This window comes from Strongylocentrotus purpuratus, unplaced genomic scaffold (genome assembly GCF_000002235.5).
Source record: "Strongylocentrotus purpuratus isolate Spur 01 unplaced genomic scaffold, Spur_5.0 spur5_scaffold_12, whole genome shotgun sequence".
Taxonomy (NCBI): domain Eukaryota; kingdom Metazoa; phylum Echinodermata; class Echinoidea; order Camarodonta; family Strongylocentrotidae; genus Strongylocentrotus; species Strongylocentrotus purpuratus.
Genome location: NW_022145597.1, coordinates 20,547,879 through 20,567,832, shown reverse-complemented (window position 1 = coordinate 20,567,832; position 19,954 = coordinate 20,547,879). Strand labels below are relative to the sequence as shown.

At 36.6% G+C, this 19,954-nt stretch overlaps 1 protein-coding gene across 1 annotated transcript in view; it reads left to right on the top strand.

The window, feature by feature from the left end:
* Window positions 1–19,954, top strand: part of LOC756629 (DNA polymerase alpha catalytic subunit) — a 34,805-nt gene that overhangs the window by 12,029 nt on the left and 2,822 nt on the right. The window contains exons 15-36 of the mRNA XM_030981418.1: window positions 470–624; window positions 895–979; window positions 1,891–1,952; window positions 2,324–2,413; window positions 3,585–3,701; window positions 4,392–4,579; window positions 5,436–5,565; window positions 6,529–6,648; window positions 7,303–7,390; window positions 7,721–7,830; window positions 9,742–9,894; window positions 11,719–11,841; window positions 12,568–12,600; window positions 13,206–13,298; window positions 13,732–13,820; window positions 14,244–14,360; window positions 15,217–15,349; window positions 16,104–16,238; window positions 16,916–17,090; window positions 17,934–18,112; window positions 18,648–18,776; window positions 19,477–19,593. Coding sequence (XP_030837278.1) covers window positions 470–624; window positions 895–979; window positions 1,891–1,952; window positions 2,324–2,413; window positions 3,585–3,701; window positions 4,392–4,579; window positions 5,436–5,565; window positions 6,529–6,648; window positions 7,303–7,390; window positions 7,721–7,830; window positions 9,742–9,894; window positions 11,719–11,841; window positions 12,568–12,600; window positions 13,206–13,298; window positions 13,732–13,820; window positions 14,244–14,360; window positions 15,217–15,349; window positions 16,104–16,238; window positions 16,916–17,090; window positions 17,934–18,112; window positions 18,648–18,776; window positions 19,477–19,593 — 2,621 coding nt within the window. The remainder of the gene's footprint in view (window positions 1–469; window positions 625–894; window positions 980–1,890; window positions 1,953–2,323; window positions 2,414–3,584; window positions 3,702–4,391; window positions 4,580–5,435; window positions 5,566–6,528; window positions 6,649–7,302; window positions 7,391–7,720; window positions 7,831–9,741; window positions 9,895–11,718; window positions 11,842–12,567; window positions 12,601–13,205; window positions 13,299–13,731; window positions 13,821–14,243; window positions 14,361–15,216; window positions 15,350–16,103; window positions 16,239–16,915; window positions 17,091–17,933; window positions 18,113–18,647; window positions 18,777–19,476; window positions 19,594–19,954) is intronic.

Below are 19,954 nucleotides of genomic sequence, written 5' to 3'. Positions count from 1 at the left end.
CCTTGCCCTAAAAATATTGAAATTTAAGGCCTGAAATAATGAAAAGGTACATTTTTATTTATTTATAGAAATTTCTCATTGCACCTAAGGTCTAAGAAAGCAAATGATTACTTGAAGATAAACACAAGGGTTAGTGTGGCTTGTTAGCTTATATGGTTCAAATAAAGGTAATTGATAACTGAGGTGTTATAAGGTATAATGGCATTTTGGTAAAGCAATGGTCTTATGAATGGGAGATTCGGGGCTTGAAACCAAGCTGATATGCTAATACCCATTGATAAGGCATTGTTCCTGACATTAAGACTTTAAGCCATACATGCATAGGTTGCGTTATACCTTCAATCATAAGGATAATAATCAGCTTCAGTATCAAAAGAACTAGCACACTTTAGAAAGAGAGAGGGACAAATGCATAGAGGGACTAGCATTTTCATTTTTCTCTAATTCCATTTTGGATTATAATTAACAGAGTTGCCTACACAAGCCATCAGCTGGTGTAAGGTCGAGACGTACATCACCAAACCCGACTTCATCACAGTCATCAAGGACCTGACTCCGCCCCCTCTGGTTGTCATGACAATCAACCTCCGCACAGTACTGAATCAGAAGACGCATCGCAATGAGGTATATATGGTTTCAATATTTCACAGCATGAAAATAACACGAACTTGAATTTCATACGTGTGAAGATATTACCTTTGGATAGTAAGAACCCACTGCACGTTTTGTAAAGATTAGTGGGGAACCCCAAAGTTGCAGTTCACCTGCACATCCCAATCAGTTTATTTCGAGATTAGAGACCCATGGGTTAAATCGATTCACTTCCCTTTTCCCCTCCCAGGCACGGGTTAAGTCGAAAAATAATAATAATGTTTTTCAATTATTTACTTTTAGATCGTAGCTGTCGCAGCTCTTGTGCATCACAAGTTCCCGTTAGACAAGGCACCACCCAAGCCCCCTTTCCAGCAACATTTCTGTGGTAAGAAACATTAATGCTTAGCCCAACTCCAAACAATAGTTTGATCCGTTCTTGTATAACACATAATAACACATTATGGTATAATGTCCCTATGCGCTTCCAATTAGCTTCACAATTCAATATCCAAACTTTAGCTCTTGCAGCCATTATCATCGCACAGTGCATTTCAAGGGATAATCCTACCAGGTACCCATTTACCTCACCTGGGTGGAGTGTGGTAAATGTAGGTTAAGGTCTTGCCATAGGACGGCAGTGTTGTGGCAGGGATTCTGACCCTCTACGTTGTGGCTCACAGTCTAGAGACTTATCCACTGGATCACAACACCTCTTAAATATAGTCAATCTGTGAAGAAAATTGCTAAAAATTTCACATTTTGCGCCCATGAAATCTAATTATAGTATTGTTAAATTCAATTTTTGAAAACAGTGACCCCATAGGAGTTGTGGAGCACCAGGAGAGTCAAGTCTGGCAGACATAAGTGCTGCACAAGAACCCACTATACTGTTATTTTTATGGAATAAGCTTCCCAAACAGCTTCCATGGGTTTATTCTGTCCAGTTTCATACTTCTTTGTCTGTTAGTGTTAGGCATTTCATTTTGTAAACGTCTTTATACATTATGAATAAAATAAAGTCAAATCAAGAGAAAGATATCAGAGATTCCAAGTTTGAGGTCATGTCCGAGACCTAGTCCCTTGGGGAAGGCATATATATTTTGTAGCAGAATGCTGTGTACTATTCTCTTTATAACTTCAGTAAAACATTGGGAAAATGATTGCGTCTTTCTTTATTAATGCTCTTAAAATTAAAGCCACATTTGTAGAATATTTGCTTGAATGACATCAGGTGTAATTGATCAATAATGATTGTCGTGCTTCCGTTCAATATTTTTCTTTTCATTAAATTTGCAGCTTTGAGCAAGCCAATTGACTGCATCTTTCCATATGACTTCAAAGACGCTATAAGGAAAAAGGTAAAATTTAATGATGATTATACTAAATATCAAAAGAAGAATTCGGTGTATGGGATTCTTGTGTTTTTATTTTTTTGTGTATAATGATTATGATAAAGGAAATGGATTTCTTTGGTAGTTTTCTTTTGATGAAATGATTAAAACAGATAATCTGATAAAATAGAGAATATTCATGAGGGCAATTAAAAAGAACAAAAGGGGCATATTTAATACTTCAGGATGGTAAAATTTTATTTTATATATTTAGTATTAAGTACTACATTCCTTGTTTACTTTTCACTATTTCACTTTTTGAATATTGAACTATTTATTACATCTCCCGGTATTTAGTATGTACTATGTCAATATTCTTTGTACATTCCATTCCCCAGAACATGAAGGTGGAGATCTTGCCGTCAGAAAGAGCTCTCTTGGGCCTGTTCTTAGCTAAGATCCACACAGTCGATCCAGATGTCATAGTGGTAAGAAAATAATTTGTTTCAATTCAATTTATTCATTTATTATTCATGCAAACAAACTGCATTCAATAAAGTACAAAACAATAATAGTGACAAAATAAAGGAAACAAGAAAGAAAAAAAAAGCGATGTGCTTGTAAGTTATTTGATTTCATATCATTTGTCAGGTGTTTGTTCAAGTATTGTATTGCAAGGTGTAAGGAAAGGTCAACACATCTATTAAAGGGAGTGGGTAGTCAGTTTCCATGTGCAGAAGGCCATAATCCGCTGACACCAGACTTGGTGGAAATACCATTAATGGGAGTACAAATCTGCACACAGCAAAACCCGTTGGCCAGTCAAAAATTCCCCCCTAATCTCTCGGAGAATACTCGAGAGTGACTCGGTGAGGAAAAGCAAAGCATTACATAAGGTCTAATGGTCATAAAACTCAAGGCTAACCCTGGTGATTGACATCCGAACGAACGGTGTCGAATTCCCCATGAGAGCTGACTTCTATGTGACTTTAACTTTTCTCTCTACCTTGATTGTTGAAATTCTCTCGCTTTCTCCTACATTCTAGGGTCATGACATATATTGACCTTTAATAATGTTCTCCTTCATTGAATCAGCTCCATGAAGACACCTTGCTGGTCTCAATCATGCTCTTTATTGATAAAGTTCTCTCTCCTTGCATTCGCTCTGATCATATCTCTTTAAAATGAAATACTGTTAAAATTAAATACAAAGATGCCAACCAGTACGATTAAATCGTATCTAGTACGATAATAAGAGTGAAATACGATATCACCTCTTCAAATACGATTTTTCATCTTTCACAAAAGAAAAAAAAAAAAGGCCCATAAAAACCCATAAAAAACGCGGAATCGCAGAGAAACATGTACAAGTAAACCCCCGCAACCCCAATAAAACTATTGCTTTAAAATTTTCTCATTAACTTTTAATGAAAGAGCAAACATTTTACTTGACCGCTCTTACCAGTATAACATTTTGCTGAACTTTTACTGGCCCAGGGCCAATATGCTAGTGGTAGTGTTGAGTTTTCGTGAAAATCTGATTTTTCTCTCTGAATTTTTTTTTTTTTTTTTTTTTTTTTTTTTGATACTCAGTCTGTTTTTTGTGTTTCAAGAGGTTGGCATCTCTCTAAATACCTCTCTCCTTCTCTTGCCCCCTAGGGTCATGACATCTATGGGTTTGACCTTGATGTCCTCCTTCATCGAATCAGCGCTACCAAGACGCCTCACTGGTCCAAACTAGGAAGACTCAAACGTGGAACCATGCCTAAACTTAGTGTAAGTTGAAGACAAACAGAATAGTTTTGTATCATACACATCTAGACAGATATTTTCAGTCATATTTAATCAGCCTGGAATTATGCAAGCTACAATTGTGTGGGAATATAGATCCTAAATCTTAAAACTATTTACTGATTCGGCACAGGGATGTAATTTGTTGACAATGTTCAGATACATATGTAGCTATGCATCAGTTTTTCTAGTTCATGGGGTACCGCATCTATGTAGTTACCAGTATTTGATTTTAAGAAAATATACAACAAAGAGAGCATATGGATTTTGTTCTGATTTTTAAATCTCTAAGGAATTTATGATAGCTCCATGAACACCCAAAGAAACAAGAACATTAAAATCTTATGATTTTGGTTATAATCATGTTTAGAAATTGAATTGCATTAACATTAACATACAACATGGTTAACAAAGCAATGATCACAGTGAATATTTCCAAAATAGAAGGAGTTTATCAAAAAAGTGGAGCTTGTTTTGGGAAATGCCAAGAACATTATAAAGACAAATTACTGTAAGAAAATCATAATTATAAAGACAGTTACTGTTAGAAAATCATATAAGTATATTTCTATACATCTAAGGAAACATAGGGTAGGAAAGAATTTACATTAGATGAGAAAATTGTTGATTGAGTGATAAATTTGGTATTTTTGTTGTTGTTGTTGTTTTGTTTAGGGTGGTACAGGGAGAGGCAGCACTTTCACGGAGAAGAATGCGACGTGCGGCCGCATGGTGTGCGACGTCAAGATCTCAGCTAAAGAGCTGATGCGATTTAAGAGCTACGATCTTACAGAGCTTTCCAGTCAGATCATTCATGAGAAGAGGGTGGAGATTCCTTATGATCGCATCAAGGATATGTACACGTAAGTATAGGACCTGCATTGAGCTTTAGACACAGCTCTGTACTAGATTTATTTGTAGCACTTTCTGAGATTTCTAGGCTCTGTTTAGATTGGTGCAGGACACATACTATGGTGACAATTGCTAGGGAAAAAAAACATCTGACGCTACCTAATTCCTATATTCAACCCTAGACAGATAGCTATACCCAACCAAAATCCTAACCCTGTATCTTTGTAAAATAAAATCCTAGAGCAAATGTCGGAGCACCGTTTACATGAGCCTCTTGTAAGATTTTGTAATTGAGGTTGGGGTGTGTGGACATTTTAGGTGCCCATGTTTCATGGACACCAGTTAGTATGAAGGCCTGATGTAGGCAAAGGGGTAGCAGCATTTTTTTTTAGCTCAATTGCACAAAACTTAATACCTTGGTGGCAAGCTCTTTGAAATTAGAAAGAATAGAATATTGGTCTATTGTAACTTTGACATAATTTTGAGTTGACATCCTTGATTAAGTATGACTTTTAAAGAATTATCTTACAGTAATGGTTGTGTTTTGTTTTTGTTGTAAATGTTAAATTGAAATGTTTGATTTATATGAAGATACCTATAAAAAAACTGTACATTTTGATTTAAAGATTGTGTTGAAAAAATGAATAACAGGTGCGATGGCTCAGTGGCAGAGCAGAGGTCTCGTAACCGGGAAATTCCTTTGGTAAGGCGTTAATCCTCATTACCAAGAGGACCTAAAAGCTGTTGGTCCCCTGGTGGCTTACACAAGCATACACATGCTTTCTTAGCAGTCAGGTAAAACAAACTAACCAGCAAACAAACCCCCAAAACAAGGATGAAAATGGTTTGATCTGTTCTTGTTTTCAGGACATCTCGTGAGCTGACCTACCTTGTAGAGATGACCTGGAAGGACGCTTTCTTCATCTTACGTCTCATGTGTGAACTCAACGTAATACCTCTATCACTACAGCTCACTACCATCTGTGGAAACGTAATGGTAAGAATACGTTCTTTATCTTGTGTGTGAACTCAACGTAATACCTCTAGCACTACAGCTCACTACCATCTGTGGAAATGTTATGGTAAGCATACATTCTTTATCTTATGTGTGAACTCAACGTAATACCTCTATCACTACAGCTCACTACCATCTGTGGAAATGTTATGGTAAGCATACATTCTTTATCTTATGTGTGAACTCAACGTAATACCTCTATCACTACAGCTCACTACCATCTGTGGAAATGTTATGGTAAGCATACATTCTTTATCTTATGTGTGAACTCAACGTAATACCTCTAGCACTACAGCTCACTACCATCTGTGGAAATGTTATGGTAAGCATACATTCATTATCTTATGTGTGAACTCAACGTAATACCTCTATCACTACAGCTCACTACCATCTGTGGTAACTTAATGGTAAGAATACTTTCTTTATCATGTGTGTGAACTCAACGTAATACCTCTAGCACTACAGCTCACTACCATCTGTGGAAATGTTATGGTAAGAAGATAGTGATAAAAATTGATGTGAAGAACGTAATACTTGTGATTTTCTTATATAGCACTATTGACCATTTGCAAAGTAAAACACATTAATTTGAATCGTTTTTATGCTTGAGTTACACTAAATGTGATGTACTATTCAATGAAAATATAAAAAAACAATAGAAGTTAACAATTACTATGAAAATAACATACCGGTAATCTTTTGATAAAGTAAACAAATTGTCATGGTTTCAATTTTTGATCTGATCCTGTTATAAAGCTGTTATAACACTTATTATTAAAACTGTACTAAAGCTAACAGAGACACGATATCCAAAAATGTCTCCATAGGGCATGTGTTGCATTTGCTGACCCTTGTGAATAATTTTGATGAGCTATATAGAATTATCCTTTTTTTAATTAAAATCTAACCATTAAAAAAAAAAAAAATGTTTTTTTTTTTTTTTAGTCTCGTACTCTGATGGGAGGGCGCTCTGAGCGTAATGAACATCTGCTCCTTCATGCCTTCAATGAGAAGAACTTCCTCTGCCCAGATAAAGAGTACAAGAAGAAAACCCAGGCCGTCAATGTAAGTTATTCAGTCAAAAATACATCATTATCAACATCATCATTATCGTTATCATCATCAAAAATCAGAAACTAGTTTAATAATTTTAATAATATTTTTCTTTTTTAGTGCAATGTTGACATACTTAAGTTAGTTATTCAATCTTAAATTATAGATCACTAAACACATCTTTTGGACAAAAGTGATGGCTCAGTGGTAGAGCAGTGGTCTTGTAACTGAAAGGTCCTGGGTTCAAAACTAATTCGATGCGCTAGTTAGTACTTTTGGTAAGGCATTAATCCTCATAACCAAGTCCCTCGGAGAGGACTTGCAGCTATCGGTCCTCTGGTTGCTTCCTCACAAGCATACACATGCTCTCTTAGCAGTCGGGTAAAACCAACCCATCTTCAGTTTGTTGTTGTTTTAAATAAAATCGGATAAAAATACATACAAAGTAGTCATACAGAGAAAAAAGGAAAAAATATTGCTGGTAGCCCATTTTCAGCTGCAACTATATTGTTGCTGCTGGTCTTCCATGTGGCCAGTTTATACAATGTACAAAATATACATAATATTAGAAATGAACAGAATAAATAATTACAAAGTATCAGTCAAAAACTAAATGGACAATTAAAGATAATCTTCAATCCAATGAAACCTTTCTTCCTATCCTAGATGGATGGAGATGATGAGCAGGAGAGACCAACAAGGTCCAAGAACAAACCATCCTACGCCGGAGGGCTGGTCCTGGATCCTAAAGTCGGTAAGCTACACCAGTTGTGTAAATATAATGAGCAATTGTGCTGTGTTCGATTATTTTGATTCACAACCCTTCCATAATTAAAATAACAGTAGTTCTTTTTTTCTTTTTCTAAATCTTATGATGCGTTGTATTAAATGGAGACTTGACATGAGATTCAATATGGATACTGTTATACAATGTCATAAACAAAAGTCCCCTTTTTCTTCTTTAACATTTTTTATTCTGCTGTATTCTGTTGTGTTTTCTTTTTCTTCTTTTTTTTGGCAAACTGCCACTCTGGTTAAAATGTATAAATCCCCTTTTATTGTTATTTTTCTCTTTATTTTCCAGGTTTCTACGATAAGTTCATCCTCCTGCTAGATTTCAACAGTCTGTACCCGTCGATCATTCAGGAATACAACATCTGCTTCACAACCGTGGTTCAGACACCCTCAGACAAGGTATGTCCTGCTTCAAAATTGATAGTACTGTCAAACCTGCTCTAGTGACCACCTGTATATCTATCTATCAGGCTATAGTTCATCCAGACGTTGGACAAAGCCCTCCTCATAACATTTCCATTCTCTTCTGTCTCTAGCTGTCCTAGTCCAAGCGGCCGTTCCCATGTATGATGTTAGGTCATCTCTCCATCTTCTCTTCTGCCTTCCTCTTCTTCTCTTTCCCATCTTTGGGTGCCATTCTGTTAAACGATTTGACCACCTGTATAGAAAGACCACATCTTTTGTTTCCCTTTAAAATGGTTTCTCATTGAAGCATGTACTAAAGGAACCTGTACATCAAGACCACCTGCCTATAAAGACCACTTTTCTTGTCTCCCTTGGGTGGTCTTTATAGATAGGTTTCACTTTAATTAACTTTCTGTGTTGCTAGAGGTGTCGTAGTCGAGTGGTCTAAGCTCTTGACTTGAAATGCACAGGTTGTGGGTTTGGATCCCCGACACGGCACTAAAGGAGAGAAGTGGGGACCTGGGACCCATTCCCAAAGCTTTTTTTCAATGATATATGACAAAAATCAGTGACAAATCTGCCGATAACCATTCAGAAGCAAGGATTTCACTAGCTTACCGTATTTACCGGCGTAAAGGCCGCACCGCCGTATAGGCCGCACCCCCGATTTTGACATTCAAAAAAAAAAAAAAAAAAAAAAAAATTCGTTTTTTTTTTTTTTTTTTTTTTGGTTGTTGTTGATGTTTTGTTGCCGAAAACCCACGCGGGGAAGGACCTTCATTTAACATCGAGGTGCAGTTAAAGGCGCTGATTTGTGCTTGTAAACTTGTCACAAATAATAGTAACAATGTCGTTTTTAGAAGAATGTGTAAGATCATTAATGTAAATTAAACACAATAGAGTACCTATGGTACCAATGGTGTACCTTGTGGTACACCATTTGTTATAGAAAAAAAATTGAGGAATTATTATTATAAACTACATATTGAGATCTGTTAGAAAGATTACTTTCAAACAAAGATGACAGACAAATTTGAGTGTTGTTGTAGTTTCCGAGTGGTGAGTCAACACACTGATTACTGAGCTGGAAGACATTGCCAGGCATAGCGCCATAAATAAAATTTTAAAAAAAAAATTAAAAAAAAATCATTTTTTACTCTTTCGCCGCATAGGCCGCACCCCGACTTTTTGATATTTTCTCTTCCAAAAATACTGCGGCCTATACGCCGGCAAATACGGTATACAAAAAACTGACATTTGTCACTGATGACAAGTTTTGTGAAATAGGGCCCTTTTAGGATGACGAAAACTTTTTTGTTGTTTTATTTTTGCCATATGCCCTCTCAGTGACCATATATAGTAGGAATAGGGAGAGGAGATGGTGCACACTGTTCGTGAGTGAATCTGATGACCGGGGTAATAATATCTGTATATCGCTAAGAGACGGTATTTCGTATTAAAGCACTATACATATCCAGACTATTATTTCAAATCATGTAGCCAAATGCATTTCTAGTACCACTTGCCTACTCACCTTATCATAAGCATTGTAAATCATTTGTAGCTGGGGTAAAGTGTCAAATGTTATGCAGTATTCACTTTGTCAGAATACTTTAATTTCATCAATATATCTTTATGACTATTATTGCCTATCTTTTTGGAGCAAGAAGGACATTAACTCTGTATAAAATTATATGAATTTTTAAATGCCTTCCTGGCTTCAAACAGGCATTATCAATATCAAAATATGTAATAATGGAAGAAAGCACTACCAAATATCAATGTTCTGTTAATATTGTGATATTTCAAAGTATTGTGCAGCCCATCGATCCACCCACTTGCCTCTTTAGCATCCTAGGTAAATAGACCCCCAACTCAAACTGCTGTTGTCTTTTTTTCTCCTAGGATGGATCAAATGATGACTGGATGCCTGAAGTACCAGACAGTGATCTGACCGATGGGATCTTACCAACGGAGATCCGTAAGCTGGTCGAACGACGTCGTCAGGTCAAAGGTCTCATGAAACAGCCTGATCTTCATCCAGACATCAGATTACAGGTTGGTTGCAAAAAGTTGTGAACATCATTGTAGAGGTGTCATAGTGGAATGGTTTGAACACATAACAGGGGAGTGTTTCACAAAGACTAAGATTAACTTTAAGTTGGACTTAACTATGGCAGGCCATTCATGCCACTAGTTCCTCTAACCATTCATGGCATTGGTTTCTCAAGGGACGTACAAATCATGGTCACAAGTCTACAGAATTTACATTTTTTGATAGTTCATTATTGAAGGAAAAAATATTATCTAAAGATCATAATTGAGAGACTGATGCCTTGAATGGTGAGAGCAACCAGTGGCATGAATGACCTGCCATAGTTAAGTCCAAATTAAAGTCGATCTTAGTCTTTGTGAAACATTCCCCTGGACATGCAGAGGTCCTGGGTTCAAGCCCCATCATGGAGCTAATGTCCTTTATCAAGATATCAGTTCATACCTGCATCAGTAGATGATAAAGTTTGAATTAATTTCTAAGAAATCTAAATTTGCTCTAGAATTAAAAAAAAAAATAAAGAAGTCCAGAGAATTGAAGATTATTAACCTGTTGAATGTTAAAGGGAAAGTCCACCCCCAAAATAAGTTTGTTTCGATAGAGGCAGAATAATAAGAAAATCAGGTGAGTGAAAGTTTGAGCAAATTCTGAATGAAAATAAGAAAGTTATGAATTATTGAAGTTGTGATCAATCAAATACAAATTGGCAACTCTGTGACTTATTATACGAGTTCTCTTCATTTGCTTTGTGCATAATATTCCATAAAATCATGTTTTCTTCGTTATTGATGACGGAATATATATTTGTTCCTTGCAGGGGGAGTATAGAAACATATTTGCAATTATTATATTTCGAGTGCATGTATGGTTGAAATTTTTCTTGAGGGAAAATGAAAATTTTAGATTTTTTTAGTACTGAGCAAATGGAAGTTGAGCTCGCATGATACGTCATAGAGTTGCCAATTTGTGTTTGATTGATCACAACTTCAAAAATCCTAACTTCCTTATTTTTAATCGGAATTTGCTCAAACTTTCACTGACTTGTTTCTCTCATTTTTCTACTCCTATTAAAACTAACTTAATTTCAGGGTGGACTTCCCCTTTAAGTCTGAGATATTATAACTAATTATAAGTAAATAAAGTCTTGAGAAATTTAAGTTGATAGATTGATAAAGAATGCAAGGCTTAGTTTACTGCGTTTTAGAGTGTTTCAACTTTTATAGAGACTCGAATAACAATTAATGACCAATCAAGACCTTTAGAAATATGTACAGTAACAAAGTGATACATCAGATTGTTTAGAGATTTTGAGTAAATGATGATGATAATGATGGCCACCTCTGATGGGCGCTCATGGTGCTTGCTCTGCAACGTCTCACAAATTCAACGTTCTTGGTCATGGTTTTAAAATAAGATTATTTTCCATTAGTCTTTGTTGGCATTAGTGTAATAGTCAGGCCTGATAAAAACCCAATTTAAATCGGTTTCCTGATTTTTTTTCCTTCTTCTTCTTCTTCCGGACTTTATCTAGATTTTCCAGATTTTCCCCTTATTTTCTCTATTCTTCCCTATTTTCCCTATTATTTCCCAATCTTTCTTAGTCAAAAGGGGGGAATGTTGTCAGATGCCATTTCCCCCCCCCCCCACAAAAAAAATCCTTTTCTTTTTAACTCAAGGGGGGTGTGGTTGAGGGGAGGGGGGGGGGTGCTCACTATCACCCCTGAATAGTCTACAGATGACACAGTAGCCGGGGATAGGAATGGGCTGCCATTGTATGTTTGACAGTAATTACGAGTCTGCTAAATGCTTCCAATGACATCTCATTTCAGTATGACATCCGCCAGAAGGCTCTGAAGCTCACGGCCAATAGTATGTACGGGTGCCTTGGATTCTCTCATTCAAGGTTCTATGCTAAACCCCTGGCTGCACTGGTTACTAGCAAAGGAAGAGAGGTATGTAACCTGTTACGATATACGATAACCGAATATACGGTATCCGACGTAGTTGAATAAACAACATGTCTACCATAACAAACCAGACTGCCGACTCTATATTATCCTGAGTTATCTACCTTACTAAGACCCTCAAACTCATCATAACCTACTCAGGCTGTGTGACATCATATTTTTGTTTATTCAGTTATCTTCAGCTGTAAGTTTGCCATTATGACATCGTTAAGTGCAATTGTGCATACACAGGTAGGGGAGGGGGGATGTAAAAGTGCGTATAGCCCGTAAGAAGGAAATGATTCTGTACAAATAGTATCAGTTTCTTGTTTTGCACCGAGAAAATCAAAATATTTCTACAAGATTATGCAAAGTCATGTGATTCGTCATTGGGGTTCTGCCTCAAAAGGGTCAAGGCCCTTCCACACTTTCATTTCACATTTTTTAATGAAAATTTGTGTATTTTTATGACACTTTTTCAAATACCTGCACTAGTATGACTGTTTATGGTATTTTTTTAAACTTTTTTTTTAATTGAATGTATATGTAGCAATACAACTTGAATTTGAACTGGAATTTCTTGACCTGTTCCTATGTTCATATCAAATGTGGGCAGTAGTTTTGCTATCCAGGTTTCTTCCAGGTAGATAAGTAGTGCCTTGTATATGTTTTTGTTACATACATGTATAATAATCTGAACGCATGTAATCTATTATGCTTTTATTTGTCTAGATCTTGATGCACACCAAAGAACTGGTTCAAAAGGTAAGGACTCATGTTCGTTGACTTTATGATGGAATATTTTGAAGAAAGACATTGTTGTGTTTGAATGTATAATTGTGTTTTCTTGTTCTTGTTCTTTTCTTTATTTTTGTTGATACAGTCAAACCTGTCTATAGCGACAGCTCAAAAGTGGTCTTTGTAGACATGTTCCTTTAGTACATGTTTCAATGAGAAACCATTTTCAAGGGAAACAAAAAAATGTTGTCTTTGTAAACAGGTAGTCACTAAAGCAGGTTTGACTGTATATACGCAATTATATATTTCATGCATGTTGCTCTGTTTCAAGTTAACAATTTATTTCAATGTTTATACATATCAATTCACTTTCTATCTCATGAGGGAAGTATTCAGGCCTGATAATTACCCAATCTAAACTCGGTTTCCTGATTATTATTTTTTTTAGATTTTTACTTCCGATTTTACCCCTATTTTCCCAATTTTTCAAAATTACGCAAAAGGGGGGAATTTTGTTAAATGCCATTTTTTTTTTGCTCAAAGGGGGTTGGTTGAGGACTAAAAAAAAAGTTTTAGTCCTCACTATCACCCCTGATTATTGCAATCTTTAATGATGCTCTCTCTGTTTTCAGATGAATCTCGATGTGATCTATGGAGACACTGATTCTATCATGATCAACACCAACTCTACAGACCATGATACAGTCTTCAAGCTTGGCAACAGGGTAAAGAGATTTTTGTGATTTTAAGACGCTTTCTTCTGCCACTCTAAAATTGCTGTTGCAATATAAGATGCAAATCTATCATGCAAATGATGCAAACCATTATTTAGAAGCACTTGGTGGTAAGTTAGGATAAAGGTATGTTGTAAAGGCCTGTCCCATTCGACCGATAGACGTAACAAAAACTGTTATTCCAAATCATTCTCCCAAAGTTTATGCGTAAAAAGTATCGGATATGTCACAAAATCAAAGAAAATCATTGCTGAAGGCTCATTCGTATAAATCAGTGGAATGGGACCTCATCTGGAGTCAACTCCCAAGAATATGAATGAAGGAAAAATGATAAACTACAGGGTTGCCTTAAAATTAGTGATTAAGTAAGATTGTTGATTTTAGATATATTATTGATTGATCTTTACTTGATTTGTGATTCCAGGTCAAGACAGAGGTCAACAAACTTTACCGTCTACTGGAGATCGACATCGATGGTGTCTTCCAGTCCATGCTCCTACTGAAGAAGAAAAAGTAAGCTGGGTAGGGATTTGAACCGTGTATCTTGCGATGCATGAACAGCTGACTTATCCATCTGACCACTACTCCTCTTTCATTGACTTGTAATGCTGTGAATAGTTTAATAGATTTCATAACAATAATATTAATAGTATTCAGTTCTTGTATAGCACATATCACATTATATAAAGATATTATGCGCTTCCAAAGAGCTTTGGAAATTATTACCCTAGCTTTAGCTCTGGCAGCTTATCAGCGCACAATGCATTTCAAGGAATAATCCTACCAGTTATCCATTTACCTCACCTGGGTCGAGTGTGGCAAATGTAGATTACTGCAGCGGCAGGACTCGAACCGCATACCTTGTGATCCACAGTCCGGTGACATATCCCACAACCACGGCACCTCCATGCTCTCATTCCTCTATTTTCTTGTCAGGTATGCTGCCATCACTGTTGAACGTTTGCTAGACGGCACCCTGAAGACATCCAAGGAGATGAAGGGTCTCGACATCGTTAGGAGAGACTGGTGTGACTTGGCTAAGAAAGTTGGAAGGTAACTCTAAGACCCTATAATAGGGACTTTTAGATTGGGTGGACGAGAACGGCGCAAACTTCCACTGATCATGTGTGCACATGTGGCTAGCCGTTTTAACATTTACTCCTATTTCTTGATATCAAGAAATGATTTTCTGTTGTAAAGCAATGATAATTCTTGATATCAAGAAATATGAATAAATGTTAAAACGGCTTGCCATAGACACGCAGTGGACGTTGACGCCGTTCTCGTCCACTCAATCTAAAAGTCCCTTATAATCTTAGTATGATCCTACTTTGGGAGGATTTGCTGTAGCATTTCATATCAACATTCAAAATGTAAAATTCTAATGATTTATACCCCCAACGTGATCGACACAAGAGCAAACAAAAAGTGACACTACTCAATGTGTGTGTGTGTGTGTGTGTGCCATTTTCAAAAGCAAAATGCCCATTCTGCCCTTTAAAGTATCCTACAAGCATCTCACATCAGCAATTTGGGGATGTTCAATGGTTCATCGAACACACCAGTAATTACGAAATCATGCATGTTCAACCAATGATCCATTAAAAAAAAATTATACCTGTATGTAGAAACTGTAAGAGGCATTGATCCATGTGTTTTTTTAGAATACAATTTTGTAAGTAAAATACATCTTTTGTGATGAAAGAATACAGTTTTTGAACTCCAGAGGTTGGCAGGTCTGTACAAGGTATTTTCATGATGCTTTGTTTACATATGACATGGCAAACTGCCTTTAAAAAGTGCCCTTTTTTCTAATTTAATTTTGCCATTGGCTGTTTACATAAGACTGCAAAACATATGTTACTGGATATGCAAGGTATTTTATGAACAAGGTCTTGTGTCTTTTCAGTTATGCCATTGATCAGATCTTGTCTGCAGACTCAAGGGAAGTGATCGTCGACAACATCCACTCTCATCTGGTAGAACTTGGAGAGAAGGTGGCAGCAGGCACCATTCCACTGGACCAGTATGAGATTAATAAGGTTTGTAGTTCTGTTTCAGCCTGCTAGAGTGGTTCTGCAACACATGCTCTTGCGACAATCAATTGTTGGCATGAACTAAATTCCTTTACTTTGACCCTTTGCCAAATGCTATATCTAGCCCTAACCCTAATCTTACATAAAAGCAAGTTGCAACAATAATTAATGCTTACCCAAATCTGTGACGATATAAAGCAGGAGCAGATATCACTGGAGCATGGTAACAGCCCATGACCATAGCAAGAACGTTCAGTGAACCAATTACCAACCAATCCTTTTTCGTAACAATTATTTTTTAAATTGGACAATATCAATGTATAGGTCCATGAATTTGCTACATACATAATTCCATGATTCTGGACCAATCACAAAAGGTTCTGGTTGACAGGTATCTTGGATCTCTCTTAAAGAGGTGATGTATTATGACAGTTCAGGAAGTAAGAATGATAATACAGTCAAACCTGTCTACAGCGACCGCCCAAGGGAAACAAAAAATGTGCTTGTTGTAGTCAGGTGGTCTTTGTAGACAGGTTCCTTTAGTACATGTTTCAATGACAAACCATTTTCAAGGGAAACAAAAAATGTGCTTGTTGTAGTCAGGTGGTTTGTGTAGACAGGTTCCTTTAGTACATGTTTCAATGAGAAACCAGTTTCAAGGAAAACATAAAATGTGCTTGTTGTAGACAGGAGGTCTTTGTAGACAGGTGGTCACTAAAGCAGGTTTGACAATACCAATATTTTGTTCTCACTCTGACAGGGTCTGACCAAAGCACCTCAGGACTACCCAGACAAGAAAAGTCTACCTCACGTCAACGTAGCGCTGCGTCTCAACAGTCAGGGAGGGGGCAAGCCAATCGGGGCTGGGGATACAGTCTCCTACATCATCTGTGTGGTAAGTGTTTCAGAGCAAGGTAAAATGGTGTAGACAAGTTGTGGAGGTGTTGTAGTCCAGTGGTTTTAACACCTAGCCAGGGGGGTGTTTCACAAAGATCCTACATTATGGAGAACCATTTTTAGCCTTAAAACAAAATATATTCAAAAGCAAAATACAAGTATTTTAGACTTTTTATAACTTCCACATCAAGAACATGAAATCTCCATGATAATAGAAAATATGATTGATTTGAATCAACATTTTATGCCTTTATAAATAACTTTGCAAAATATTTTCAAAGATGCTACATGCTTTCCATAATTGTTAAGTCCAACCTAGAGATAAGTTCAACTTAGGATCTTTGTGAAACGTCCCCCTGAACTGTAAAGGTCTCGGCTTGAGCCCTCAAAAGGCATTACTGTACTTTGGCAGGATATCAATCTACATACATAACTCTCAACACCCAAGTGTAGTAAACTGATACCCAGTAGGAAGAAATTCCTTGAATGATTGAGCACCTTGTCATGGTAGCTCGGCTAAAGCCAGGATAGTAATATAATTGCAGGGCACTCTGGAAGAACAGTACTAGTGTAAACAAATCATGGTGTTGTTGTCGTCATCAGCATTGTTGCTGTTGCTACTACTTTTGTTTTTGTCACTAAACTAAGACAACTTACTATTATCTGGTCTTTTAGGATGGATCTAATCTACCGGCGGGTCAAAGGGCGTATCACCCTGATGAGCTAAGGAAGCAGGAGCACCTCAAGGTTGATACCAAGTACTATCTGGCTCAGCAGGTCCATCCTGTCGTCTCTCGTCTCTGTAATCCCATCGAGGGCACGGATGCTGCTCATATTGCAGAGTGTCTAGGTAAGTTTGCATTGATTATCCCCATACATTTGTTTCTGGTCCTGTTTCATAAAACTTTTTATCTATAACAAATGCTAAAGTTTTATGACAAATCTGCTTTCAGCCAATCAGATGCCACGATTTCAGTAGCTTATAACAGAAGCTTGTAACTTGTAAGTGATATCAAGTTTTATGAAACAGGGTCCTGGTCTGTATGATATGTTAGAGGGGACAAATGCAGCTCATATTGCAGTATGAACAGTAAACAACTGAATTATTTACACTTGTAACAAGTTTTGTAATTGTTTAAGCATGTGAAAATTGAGTTGTCCTGATTTATGTTTCTTGAGAATGTAACATATTAAAGGTTACATTAAAAAGCATTCATCAAAGGCCCTAAGTCAACCAGTCCGCCTGTCATTCTTGATGTACTGAAACAAAAAATCATCAATTTTACAAGGGGTATGACAAATTCAGTTTGTTAGCAGTAAGTTTTTTTCCCCATTTTTGCACAGTTGTTAAAAACGTGGCTTCTCGTTATATGCATTTAATTTTATGAGAAAATAAAAATTCTGTGTGTAAAGATTGCTCAAGGGAGGCAAGTGCGGTCATTTCAAGGTGGAGGTTTTCATATCGGGTTATTTAACTCAAATGAGTAGCTCTTTTTAAGGTAAATGGTAATCGACAGATGGTCTTTCTATACAGGTCGCCACTAAAGCAGGTTTCCCTTTAGGTACTTATTTGTTCAGGGAATAACTGAGCTTTTAAGGTGTAATCATGAATGTGCCCCGATATGGGCATTGGCAATATGGTATGCTTATTTGAGACATATAATCGTGACATAATTTGATGCATTGTTCACAGGCCTTGATGCGTCAGGTTATCGTCAGTCCGTCCGTCATTACGAGGACGAGAATGACGCGCTTCTAGGAGCCCAAGAGGATGACGAAGAGAGGTTCAAAGATGCAGACCGATTCAAGTTCATCTGCCCGAACAGCGCTTGCAAGAGAGAGAACATCGTTGATAGCGTGTTCACTGGCACGGTAATAATTGCAATAAGTCATTATTTGTCAGTATACATATACCTAGGGGTTTAAGTCGGATAGTAAAACTATTTAATGCGGTGAAATATGCGGCTAATTCATTTAACTCAATGACATGTAGCCATTATGAATGGAACTTTTTTTGTTCTTCACACACACAAAAAAAGTTTCCAAAAGTTTTTCAATTTGTCATATTCATATTAAACTTTCTATTACTGTATTATGCATAAACATGGCAACATTTTAAAGACAAAGTTATTGATGCCATATTCAGACAAAAAATATTGGTAATTTATATCAAAATAAAAGAAAGATGTATATAGAGCAAACAGTATTCACCTATGAACCATTTTATGTTAATGCTAGCAGCAATATACCAGAAAAATCAGTTTTTCGCAATTTATTAATGATGATACTAAGCAGTTTGGTACAATAGATATTAAAATATGTTAAAGAAAAGATTATTTATGGTCATTGTGATAGTCATACCATCATGTTTCATAGCATTTTATAACTTATTTCTTTTTTCTGACAGGGATCGTTGGCAGAAGCCCGCCTGAGTTACTGTGACAGTCGCTGCGGCACAGTGCCAGCTGATCATGTGACCATGCTTGGCAACAAGCTCCGCCTTCTCACCCGCAGCTACGTTCAGAAATACTATGCTGTAAGTGATTACATATGCCAATTTTAGGGTTAGCTCAAGTTCCATGAAGTATGTGTAGTTTGAACCCTCCAATCAAGTATTGAATCCTGTTTATGCTATCAAGTTAAAAATAAACTTGTAAGACTGAAATCATGACTTAAAACCCTTTGTTTTATTGATGAATTTGGCTTTGATATTAAACCTCAGGCTTCTGTTTCGGGAAGAAGATATATTTTATTAAAGGCGTCATTAGAGGGACATTTGGAGTAAAAAAATGAGTCATTAAGTAGACATTGTCATTAGGAGGACAATTTGGTGTCCTCTTAACATTTTGTACGTTTTATTTCTCATAGAAGACCCAATTTTTGTATATATTTCTCTTTATGTAATATTACTAAAGACGTCATTGGAGGGACATTTGGAGTGAAAAAAATGAGTCATGATTAAGTAGACATAAGGGTTAGGTTTAGGGTTAGCGTTAGGATTTTTATGATGTCCACTTAATGTACCATGTAGGGTTATAAAATTATGTATATATAAGATGTGTACCTTCAAAGTTCAAACTTATTGTTCAACAATGAATTTCTTGGACAGGATATGAATCCTTGTCATGCCACAGAAGGGTTTTGATTGTCCATGAAATATTTAAAGTGTGTGTAGAAGAGAGTTTAAGGGCAAGAATTTGTTTTTAGCTCATTTTCATCTATCATTTATATTACAGGGTTGGTTGATATGTGAGGATACCTCATGTGCACATCGGACCCGCAGGTTGCCTCTGAACCCACATCGACAGGGGTTTGTCTGCCCAGTTTGTCAGAGAGCTGTTTTAAGACCAGAGGTAGGCTTATCGACTTATACAAAAAAATTATGTTTGCTTTGCATTAAAGATAAAGACAAGTTATGGTCATGTGATTGCATTGTGAAAGAAACGTTGTGGAATCTATCAGAAAAGGTTGATCATCTAGCATATAAGTATTCGTGTGTACTGCAAGGTTCTGGAATCATCAAAATGATAAGAAATTTGACCCAGTCTTGGTAAAGTTACAAGCACTGTACACAGAAAGATATATATGGGACTATACGCACACGTGCATTTATCTCTCACATACCAATAGATAAACTAATTTCTCAAATATATCAATTAGTAGGCGGTTTCCCGTCAAAATTTTTATCATGTATTAGTCAAAACATATTCTTTC